This window comes from Toxorhynchites rutilus, chromosome 3 (assembly GCF_029784135.1).
Source record: "Toxorhynchites rutilus septentrionalis strain SRP chromosome 3, ASM2978413v1, whole genome shotgun sequence".
NCBI classification, from domain to species: Eukaryota; Metazoa; Arthropoda; class Insecta; order Diptera; family Culicidae; genus Toxorhynchites; species Toxorhynchites rutilus.
This window is the reverse complement of record NC_073746.1, coordinates 276,872,530-276,884,936: the sequence shown is the minus strand read 5'-3', so window position 1 is coordinate 276,884,936 and position 12,407 is coordinate 276,872,530. Positions and strand designations below refer to the sequence as shown.

General features: G+C 37.6%; 1 protein-coding gene and 1 non-coding gene across 5 annotated transcripts in view; both read left to right on the top strand.

Moving 5' to 3' along the window:
• Positions 1-12,407, top strand: part of LOC129776053 (casein kinase I) — a 102,066-nt gene that overhangs the window by 49,729 nt on the left and 39,930 nt on the right. For 3 of the 4 annotated variants that reach the window (XM_055781433.1, XM_055781431.1, XM_055781435.1), the window contains exons 5-8: positions 4,281-4,395; positions 5,794-6,062; positions 6,139-6,309; positions 6,584-6,658. In XM_055781433.1, the coding sequence (XP_055637408.1) occupies positions 4,281-4,395; positions 5,794-6,062; positions 6,139-6,309; positions 6,584-6,658 (630 nt within the window). The remainder of the gene's footprint in view (positions 1-4,280; positions 4,396-5,793; positions 6,063-6,138; positions 6,310-6,583; positions 6,659-12,407) is intronic. The other variant, XM_055781434.1, reaches the window with a different exon arrangement.
• Positions 5,045-5,117, top strand: Trnar-ucu (transfer RNA arginine (anticodon UCU)). The gene has a single exon. It is a non-coding gene; the product is annotated as a tRNA-Arg (tRNA).

The window sequence follows — 12,407 nt, the reverse complement described above, 5'->3', positions numbered from 1 at the left end:
AAAAAATCTGATGATTTTGAATGAAGGTAACCGGTTATAATTTATGGTATTATCTAACAAAACAAGTCACAATGGAAAAGTACATGTTATAGAATATTTCTTGGTTTGAACATAAAGGTTTGAACATCAAGTTCATTGTTTCGTCATAATACGACTTTCATTTATGTATTGGGGAGTAAGTTCAAAGTCTCGAAAACGAGGGAGCAGTTCGGAGTACAAACCGTAGTACGAATGTTCGGAATACGAAAACGTTCGTATAAGATTTAGAGCGTTAATATTTCTCTGCCAGATGAACGAAGTGGTATGAAAAAAAACATTATTCGAATTATAAAAGCAGTTTGCGGTCGTATTAATTTTGGACATGGGTGTCGAACTGGTCGGAATTATTTTTCCTTGAAAAACCAGTGATATATGCAAAATTTTGAAAAAAAAATATTTTTTTATGTTTTTTGTGAACATATACAGGGTGGCGCATAAGTCACGCAACCGATTTGCACAAAAAAAATCGCACGATACAATATCTTATTCTCGAATAAAAAACGACGCGAATTTGACAACTGAACCGCTTAGGAACCAACACGCTCGATAGTTGCAGCACGATCGTTATTTTTTTTCTTCAGAGAGCGTTGCGTGACTTAAGCGCCACCCTGTATATATATCAACATAACAATGTATTTTAATGCGACGTTTTTATATAAAAAAAGATTTTGTCGCTTGAGACACTTTTGCGATTATTCAAATAACATGAGACATTTATGCAACCAGTAGTTCTGATACTTATGAACAATCTTATCCATCACACCAAAGTGTTACAATGGCTAAATTCTGCTGTTATGATTTTTGTCCCACATTCCTATGCATTCAAGGCACTGTGCGTTGTCTTGTGTGGGTGACTACTTAGTTTGATACTGAGTACCGTTATCTATTACTGATAGAAGCACCTTATTGATTCGTGAATAAGTTCACTAGACATCAAGCTTCGTTTAGGAAAAGTATAAACTGATGCTTGGTTGAGTAAAATATAATAAAATATAATCATGCTGTGGTGGCTAAGAGCAGACAAACGACCAGAACGGTAAAAAAGGTATGGTGGCTGAGAGCAGACAAACGACCACAAAGAGTTAATATTTCTGTGCTAACTGTACTTCTGATGTATTGTACTATATGAAGTAGATCTAGCGCAGAATATTTGCAAACCAAAGGACCATCTCTGAGTAACGTTGTGATCAGACTCAATGCACTGATCATTTTTCTCGCTGTTAAAAGGGATAGTCTAGCCGAAATAGCCATTCAAAAGGTTTTATTAAAATCCAACGATCAACAATGTGCTACTGAAAGGAGAGTTCCTCATGAGAAAAGCAAACCAGGCGAAAGACCTTCCGGACTCGGACCAACGATGGAGGAGGGAATGTTAGAGTGCATTGGACATTTTCATCTGGAATCTACAGAAGAAGCCGAACTTTTTAAAACAATTCATACTCAACACATGTTATGAGTACCTGACAGCGAACAGAAAAAGTCGATTTTTCAAACTGGCAATAACGAAATCTCGGAAACCCAGCTTCTGCTAGAGCAGTGATTTTCAACCGGGGGGAATTACCCCCCTAGTGGGGAATTTGGTCATTTAAAGGGGGAATTTTGCAAAGGAGCATTATACATTTATATCGCTTTGTAGATGACAATGATTAGCAAAAATTCCCACAAAAACTTGATTGGATACGCTGAAATTTGCGATCCTTGGCAAACATTTCCAAATCTGAAATGCAATGAACAGCTTCGCAATATCTGAAAGACTTTCGTCAGTGATTGATGGTGGACCTGACGACAAAACAGTATAGAAGACCATAAAAAACGGATTTGTACAGCGTTTGTTAAGACTTAAAAGAGTTAAACTTTAAACATATTTTCCTTATATCAAAGAACAAAATTTGGACGAAACCCCTTCCGACTGACAGTGACGAAAGTTTCGGATCAATTTCAGAACAAATTCATCGATCTTTGAATGATCGATTACCAGGATACCAGGATAACGTATGCGGAAAAAGCGTTACGAGTGTTGTTGTCTTTTGCGTAGTACGAAACATCGTAACAGAGTGGATATCGAAGATGGCATGCTTTTCGACAAAACAAGTTCTCAAGAATTAAGATTATGGCGAAAATGTTTAGGCGCATGTGCCATACTAGCTTGACAGACTTTTTTTTATACCTTTTTTTTGTAATCAGATAGAAGTATAAAATTGAATTTGTTACGAATATATTTTGAGCTTGAGCTTGTGTAGACTGTACACTTCGTAGTTGCTCTCCGTGATTGGCCTGAACCAGCAAAATTGAACAAAGAACACACTGAATGATGCTTGGGAGCAGCAAATCCGTTCATGTTTTGGTGATTCGAACTTTGAATAGCCAATAACGACGTCGGCCACGTCCTTACAGTCATCATGGGAAGGGAAGGAATGTTAGTATGATAATCGCCGCCCGAAAGCTAGAAGGGTCTATAGCGTATCAAACTTCAACCGCGACCACGAAGAGTTATTTTTGAGAAACCTGAGAAGGTCACCGAAAAAACCTTTCTAGAATCAATCATCCCGGCGATATATTCCGTTATTCACCGCGCGCGTATGCATTTTCGTCGGCTTGTCCAGAGGAGCCCTCCCGGTCACTCTCTCAGACCCTCGCAAAGACATCAACTGATGTCCAGTAGAAAGCCACTCGCGGGAAACCCGATAAGGCAACCGAGAAAACCCCCAAAAAACCTATCGGACCGGCGATATATTCCGTTAAATTGTACTATATGATTTGTGATTTTGAACTTCATATAATAAATTTAGTTATTATTAGTGCTTATCTTAGAAGTATAAAATTGAGTTTGTTGCAAATATATCTTGAAAAACGTTTGTACTCTTTTATTATTTTACTGATATGCTACTAACATTCTTTCCGAATACTGGTAGGGGGAAGGACTGGGATTAATTTTCGTAAAGGGGGGAATGGAGCAAAAAAGGTTGAAACCCCCACTGTGCTAGAGATACCAAGATCCCGCAAACATTTGAAGGCCGTTGAAATGATTTCTAATGATATCATTTATAAGATTGCATGGGATGTGTTACAGTTCATCATGAAGTGGGACTTACAGTGAATTTAAAACTGTTTCTAACCGTGTACTTTTCTGTGGTATCTTGTGAAGAGGCTTATCGTAATTGAAATTAATTAAAAATTTGCGGTCAACGATTTGGAAGACATGCTTAACACATTGAGCCCCGTACCGTTATTCTTGCGCATATATTGAGCTCGCAACAAGAGAGCGAAACCGCACTTAACTTGAAGCAATTGTACAATTTCAGTGTCGATCTCTGCTCCCGCAGATATTTATTTGATAATATTAATTAGTCACATTTCGATATCCAAAAATAAACTATCTTTTATTTATTTTCTTACTTTGTAACTGGCAGTCCCAGTGACCAACGCGTGAAGATTTTATGATTTCTTGTTCGTCCTATCTGATATTATAATCAACACGTTTCTTGTTAAGATAAATTTGATTTTTCATTCGAAAATGCAAACTAAGCATTTTTGAAGGGGTGACACCCTAGTAACATGCCCTGGGTGTCACTCAGTCACGCTACGCCACTGATCCTAAGAGTACCTGCGCTTCGTGCTGAAGGTAAATTATTATCGTTATCACTCGTTGAATCGCACTGAAACGATAACACCCGAATAAAACAAACATTCAAAATGACCGAAGTGCGACATTTATTTGCTACTTCGGTCATTTCGAGCGCCGGATGAGAGTGGCGTCCGAAGTAAAAGTCGAATGCTTAAAATCTGAATCTGTACATTTTCCTTTTTTTGTATCGGTGATTAAAAGATGAATAAGATAGATACTCGAACGATTGTTTTTGAAATACATTCAATAACTGAAAACTAACAGTGTGCAGCCATTAACACGGTTCGTTTACATTTGTTATATTGGATCTTTTCAAAAGTTACGGGAGAATTCTATCCTCCGTGTGTCGACCTTCTCATATAACCTTCCTGTATAACATTTTCTTTTAATTTTTTCACTTCATTCCAAGACATCATCCCCCTGATATCGAATATAAATGTATATTATTAATGTGCATGGTGATGATGTGTGTGTGTGTGTGTGTGTGTGTTTTGTGTGCGTTATGAAGCAACCAAATTTATCAGAATATCAATCACAAACATACTAATTGATCGTGTTTTTTTTCTTCATTCCCTTTTCCGTTTGACTCGCCATTGCGTGCGCTTATCTTCCACAGCTCCACAGGATCGAGTACGTGCATAGTCGTCATTTAATTTATAGAGATGTAAAACCAGAAAATTTTCTAATCGGTAGAAGTTCAAATAAACGTGATAAAATTATACATATAATAGGTAAGTAAGAAGATGATTTCCCATCTGTCACAATATTTTACCGTTTCACATTGTTTTGTGTCCTATTTCTCCCAGCGCTCGGGGTAAGGTCAAATAGTTTTCTGCGTTCCTTTCCTTTTCCTTTTTTCCTCGCTGTAGTGAGTAATCAATCGTTCTCGCCGCTGGTGGTGTGTCACCCGAAACAACAGCATCCACACAATCCACAAGAGTTATAAAAATAGGCAAAAACATTTTCTTCAGCATGCTTCCACGGCAGAAATGCGCATGTGTCGGTAGGATCATACCATGCATGTTTGTGGGAGAGCGATAGCTAAAATGAAGCGCTGTTTGTTTCGTAAGAGATATCAACTATTTTCCTCGACACGTTCATTTCTCACCGCGGGGATGAACCCGGTGCGTGACCACGTATAGTTTGTGGATCACAAGGCCGCGAGAGCGAGAGAAACAGTCGTCTGCTCTCACGAAATCTATTTTTAGAAAGCCGGTCTGTCAACGACGATGAAACCGGCAAACCAGAGAGAGAATCATGATGGATGTGGAATGCGATGAAAGCAAATGAACACCGTAGAATAGCGGTTGGTGATGTTTTTTCATTGAAACTTCGCCGGCTGTTCGCTTATATTGGGCTTTTGGCGCTGGCTTTCTTCATGTCCCTTTGGCGCAGCGGATAGCGCGTTGGACTTCTAATCCAAAGGTCGTGGGTTCGATCCCCACAAGGGATGGATGTGATATTTTTTTATTATTGTGATCGCTTTAAATTTCCACTATAGTATTTAATTTTGCTCTTCGATTATAGCTTTTATGTTTTTTCATAAGGATAATATTTATCAATTGAAATCTTGAAAAAACCGTCGGTGATTCTTTACATTTGTGCCGATTTTTAGAAAATATCAATCGCATAATCTTGCAACAAATCATCAATTTGGTTGGTTTCTCGTGCTTTTTATGCTGTCTACGGAGCCGAAGTTTTTTTTATCCTGGACCTCCAATACCATCGATTTTTACGCCTTCGGATGACAGCAAATGACAACTCTTGACTTAGTGAAGTCCGATGCTAGGACACGGACAGTGTCAATGCCCTTAAACATTCACTGATAAGGCTTTTGTGTTCGCATTTTAGAATCGTTGCGTTTTGGCAACTCTTAGGACAGGCACACCACTATGACGAAATCAATATTTACCTTAGCTATTTTTATACTTTGTTGATAGACTTGGATTTGTTTTCCTCGCTTTCATCCAAGATACAGGGGCGGGATGAGAATTTACCGATTTCTGTTTATTTACACAATCTCCAATAACCATCTTGCCGGCCCTCTCCCCTTCGCAATCAATTGGACGCTTTTGCTGTTTTTCCATATCTAATCACTTTCCTTTCCCTCCATCATCTTTTTGTTGCAGATTTTGGTCTCGCCAAAGAGTATATTGACTTAGATACGAATAAACACATACCATATCGAGAACATAAGTCGCTGACGGGCACCGCGCGGTACATGTCGATCAACACGCATATGGGCAAGGAGCAGTCCCGGCGTGACGACCTGGAGGCACTCGGCCACATGTTTATGTATTTCTTAAGAGGTTCACTGCCATGGCAAGGTCTGAAAGCCGACACACTCAAAGAGCGATACCAAAAAATTGGTGACACGAAGCGGGCGACACCGATCGATGTAAGTTTTGACAGTGCGACTTAAGATCTAATAGAAGCCCACATTAAACCCTCCATTTTTGTTATCTTCCTTCTAGGTGCTGTGCGAGGGACACCCAGAGGAATTTGCGAAATACCTGCGCTACGTGCGGCGGCTAGACTTTTTCGAAACACCTGATTACGATCACTTACGGAGATTATTTCAAGATTTATTCTATTTTAAGGGTTATGTAGACGACGGTGAATTCGACTGGACCGGAAAAACGATGGTAAGTATCGCCCGTTAGTTAGATGTCGTCTCTGTAGCGACACACCTTGATTTATGTTTACATTTTCACGCGTCAATCTCTAGTCCCTAACCGAGCACGTGCGAAAGATGATTCAAGATTCTAAATTCTGATGGTGGTGCCTCGGTTAAGAAGCTTTCAAACCATAAGAAGAACAAATTCAAAAACAACTTTATATTTTTACAGATGTTGATTGTAAAAAATTAAAGCTAGAAACTGAGGTATCATTTCTTATAATTTTCTTTTCATTTCGCAGCCGGAAAACTTCTCAGTAATGCGTCAATTGCGTAATGCTCCACCGTCACACATTGTCAAAACAAAATCAGCGAAGGTGATAGTTTTTCGGTAGCGCTTAGTGTTGTAAAACTGGTATTGCTAGTTTTTTTTGGCAGGGTTACTTTGATGATCCAAATATTCTATCGCGTTTGTTCATATACAGTGACTCAAACTCGAAGTCGTACCCCATCATGCAGATCTCTTTTCACTACTTTTGAAAGACGATTCTATTTAGATAATGACATGAACATCATATTGAAGCTCAAACCTCCAACTTTTTAAATATTTTACGAACATATTTTTATCTTGATGTGTGTAGATGTAGCGGAAAAAATATAAATATAAATATATATATATATATATATATATATATATATATATATATATATATATATATATTTATATATATATATATATATATATATATATATATAATATGGGGAAGAACATTTTCTTTTGTTTTTTCAACGATTTTGTGGACTAACACATTTTTTTCTAACCAACTTAATAGCAAATCCAATTAATCTCATCAACCAGCTTTCATTTGGTTCTCATAACGTTCAAGTAGGACCTCTCCATACAGAGATAGTTTTGTTTGAATGAAAAATTACCCCTCGTCTTTGATGATCAATAAGTCAATAAACAATTCTCACCAATTACATCGCAAACCGAAATGTAGTTTTGAAAACTCAAATAAATTCTGTACAAGTTTAATTTGTTGCTATGACGCAAGAAAAAACAAAAAAAAAAAAAACATCGAATTTAAAAATGTGCCAACAACAGGGCCTTCAGAAAATCATCTGTAATTTTGCAAATATTGCAGAAAGTTCTAATGTCAGCAGGAAAATTTTTAGCCTAATGTAACCCCAAAACACCTTTAAACGTTTCATGTTGATATGATCAGCCTTTTTTTTACCGATCGATCAAAATTTTGAGTTACTTAAATACTTCACTTAAACACTGGCACTTCAACGCATATTGTACCGGAAGCTCAAAATGTTAACAGAAGTAACGATTCTAAACTTTCGTTTTCATACGAGGATTGCAAGGAGTGATGATACTCACACGTATATATACGCATTCCCACAAATATATGCACTCCTCACCCACAAAATCTCATCAAACACGAAGGGGAAATTTTTCATTGAAATAAAAATTGAAAGTTGAAAGGTCCTACAGAAACGTTATAGGGATCAAATAAAAGATGGTTGATAATGCTAAATGGATTTGCTATTGACTTAGTTGGCAAAAAATTGTGTAAGTGTGCTTCGAATACCTGTGGTCCAGCTACAACTTTCATTGGTTGTATTATTTTCCTATAAAAAGAGCATTTTCCAATGATGGGGGCTCCACTTTCGAACACGGCACGTAAGTTTGATATAAAATCACCCAACCGCTCTAATGGCATTAAACCTATGATCTCATTTGAAGAATTATTATTATTATTATCATTCACATTTCACTTTTTTCAAATAATTTATTGTATAGTTAATAAGATTAGCAATTTTTTTAAAGAATATAAACAAAATGGGCAGGGGAAATGAGGGTAAAACCGACACCCTAAGGATTTCCACATATTCTCAAGACCTCCGATGTGGTTTTGATTTGAAATCGTTACAGAACCTCTCTTAGACTCTACATAAACCATTTTACAGAATCTGCTGATCATTTTATTGAGTAGATCTAGAAGTTTGATGGAATACTATAGAATTTGTTTCTTAAATAATCACACCATGTGAATAATTATTAAATTTATTAAAGTCATTTACTGAACCCCAATAAAACGCCGATGAACGCGAAGGAACTGCAAAGTTTAAAGCCTCTCAAAAACAAAGAATTGAATCGAATAGCGATAGCGGTTTTTGTTTGGGAGATGAGAACAGCGCGTCTCATCGACTGCTACTTTGAACATGAAAGCTCCGCGACGTAACGCAACGTACCAACGTAACGTAATAAATTGACAAATGACAATACAAAAACCGACTAACAAAAAACACATGCAGAATATGGAGTTTCACAGAGAAAGGATGAGACATCACGAAATATTAAACTCTATGTAATCAGGATAATTAACCTTGTTTTCACTCTAAATTTGGGTTGGGTTAATCGATTTGGTAATCGTTCGGTTAAGTAATCGTTCGATTTATAATCGATTTTCGTAGGACGTATTAGATTAATCATTCGGATACGCTAGCTGAATTTGAAGGTATTGGGAACGCTCAGGGGAAAATGCAGGGGTGACATTGCGCATCTCGAAACGAGTGATTTTTGTTCGTTTCGACCATTTTGACATGCCTTTGACCAGCTTTATTTACGAACCCAAAAATTTTACATTTCTCTGCGATAAAAATTTTGCTCTAAATCTAGTACATCGAAAATATGAACTTGAAAAATATACAAAATACTAAATCATTTCGATTTGAGTTTGAATTTTCTCGTAACGAGTTACTCGTTTCGAAATGCGCAGTGCCACCCCAGGGCTTTGGACTTGAAGATGTACAAGCAAGAGTGTCTAAAAAAAGGACCTATATTTTGCAATTGCGTATGCAGAAGAATCATAGGAAGTAGACACCTGGACACAATCGCATTGATAACGTAGAACGATGAAATTATTCTTTTAATTTGCCTATTTATCCGATCGGATATTATCTTAGAAAAGCTCTAGTTCTAAAAAATGCCAATTTGGAAAACTAAGACTTTAAATATCGGCCTTGAGAAAGGTCTTTTGGAAAGCCTCGCTGTCGCTGCGCTGCCGTCTGTTAGCTAGCTGGATGACGCTGGATAAATCGTGACTAACGTCAGTGTAGCAGTAGTCGTAGTGTTGTATTATAGAGCTTTTAAACTTTTACACATTCGCTTCTAGTCTTGAAAAAGGCCAATTAGGAAAATCAACATGCACTTCTGACGGCTCGCTGTCTAGAGCAACACTAATACATCGATATCGTTGAAAGTAACTTTTATATCGTTGCAATATGTACGAATTATGCTCGTTGTTACTCGTTTTAGGCAACAAATCTGGGTGATCGCAGATAGTATCAATCAGAACATGGCATTTTCGTTCAGATAATGCTTGAAATTTTTAAATTCTTCAATAGTTTGTTTTAAAAATAAACGATTTAAAAAAAAAATAGTTTGTTCCAAAAAATATTATTGTACTACGTAATATTGTAATACGTACGTGTTATCGCTTGATGTAAACATCTCCGCGACCTATCGAGAAATTGAGAGTTATAAGCGTTTAAGTCATTTTTCAATGGATGCTCACTCTTTTTAGTTTTTAATTTTATAGCCTATACTCCATTCTATTAAACGATTATTCATTCTATTAGTGATGTGTATGATCCGGCGTTGTCTTGGTGGAAGACGACACCCTTACGATTGACTAATTTAGGATGTTTTTCGATAATCGTTGCATTCGGTTTGTCCAGATGCCGACAGTAGACTTCCGTATTGATAGTTTGATACCTTGGAAGCAGCTCCAAAAATATCCCTCCTATCCAATCCCACCAAATTGATAGAAAAATCTGCTTTTGGCGAATATCAGCTTACGATGGGGTTCGTGGTGGTTCATCATGCTTGCACCATGTGCGTTTTCGGTTGACTTTATTTTTCTCGCCAGTAATTATTAGCTTCAAAAACTCTTTTTTTCGACTCTCCATAATAAAACTGACGCCAAAGAAACTATTTTCTACGAAAACACGTTTGTTTCTGAAGTAAACTAAAAGTGACAGCTAACAAACGTCAGAGGAAAACAAATCATGACATTGACATAAGACATTCACAAACACTATTAATGGCAAATATGTATGAAATCGGCAATTAAGGCTGATTTAGACGGTGGCAGTCAACGCGCTAGTAGAAGAATCCAATCACTAAAGTAAAGTGACCAGATGGTCAGAGGTTCAACGCGGGACACAAAAAACAGAACGTTATGTAAATACGTTATGTGAACATAAACCATAGTTTAGTGAGTCTAAACTGATCAGTATTATTTCTTTCTGAGTATCGGCACTCAGTTGTGATTTTTCGGTGGTTTAGATTTTCTTTACGCTCGAAAATCACTCACACAATCAGAGCATTTACGCCTGGCAAGCACGATTCAAATTCTACAATTTTCTTCAAATTACCGAATGGTATGCACGAAAATTCTAATTCATTTTTCATCGATTTTAGTGTTAACTTATGCATTCAAACAAAAGGAAAAAATTCGGATTGCGATGAAAGATAATTTATAGGAACAAATTTTCTTTAAATCTTACGTTTATTAAGTCTACAACAAAAATGATTCAAGGATGTTGATTCGCAGCAGCAGCACTGTCAAGCAACTTGATGATTTTCCATACTGCAAGCTCCACCCCACAGCGAAGGAGTTGGACATCCTGAGACACTTTGTGTCCGCCAGATATAGCCGATCTGGTATTTACAATATCATCTCTTTGTCGCTCCTTAAGCCGGGAGATCGAAGCAACCGGTCAAAAATCAAAGCAAAAATCTGGCCAAAATGGACATTTTCATGCGGAAGGCCGTATCTGAGCAGCAGACAATCACCCAGAAGGAATAGCTTGAGTTGCTGGTGAAAAACTTCTTTCCGGCGAAAGAAGTAAAAACATCTTTTCGTAATCATAATGAAAGACGAGACGTACTTGATGTACTTGGCAGGGGATCGGGTACATTACGTTCCCCAGGTAAGCGACGACGTCGAATATATCATTTACATCAAGTTCTCGAAGAAGATCCTTCTCTGACAGACGTGAAGGGAAAGTCCAAGCCGCTCTTCTTTCGAGTCATATGTTGAACGGGGAGATACAGGTAAACTTCGATATAACGTACATTTTACTTTCAAAATTGTACGTTGTATCGAATTGTACGTTATATCGAAGCATAATATAGTACTCACAAACGTAGTCTATAATACATTATTGTGTTGCTGTTTTAGTCAAGTTAATGAATAACTGCAATCAGAAGACGAAGCCAGCTTTTCTCATGATGTTTCCCTTCGTACTGTTGATTAAAGCTTGATTCATTTAGAATCCGGAATCACAAAACCAGCTGTATTTCGGGATTGATTGAAGGTACAAAACTTGTTTTAGTATCACAATACAAATAATTCATTGTTCTATCAGAAAAAAAATATTGTAATTTTTTTTCCTTTACTCTTTGGAAATGTGTACGTTATATCGAGGTAAAATGTACGTTATATCTAGTGACGTTATATCGAGGGTACGTTATATCGAAGTTTCCCTGTATATAGGACGAAGTGCTTGCCAGAGTTGGGAAGGTGATGTGGTCTTTATGCCGAACCTGGGATCAGCCCATTATGCCAAAAGATCACTGGAGGATGGATCGGCTGGAGATAAACATTGTCGCGAAGACCACCAACCTTCGCAACATTCCCCAGCTGCGCCCGATAGAAAACTTTTGGGCGAATGGCCAAAATAGAGACAGTCAACCACCAAAGCCACGAAAAGGTAAAATAACACGCCGATATACATATTTTCATCGGCCATGGTTCAGGTTCCGGCCAACTTCCGTAAGACCGCCCAGCGCTTCATTTGCGATACTTCATCAAAGAACTCTGCCTCTTCCTGTCGAGTGTACACTAGTTCTTCCGGCTTATTTGAAACGTTAAGCCCTGACCGAGCTAGGGGACCAAAGATGAACTTTTCGTCTGACTCACGTTGGTCCCTGCGGATCAATAGGTCATAAAAATCATTTTCCAATTTTGTTGCTGTCGCTTCCAGTTGACATTCTCTAAACAAAAAGCCCAATGTCGGTGCAATGAAACCAGCTCAACGTATTAATCT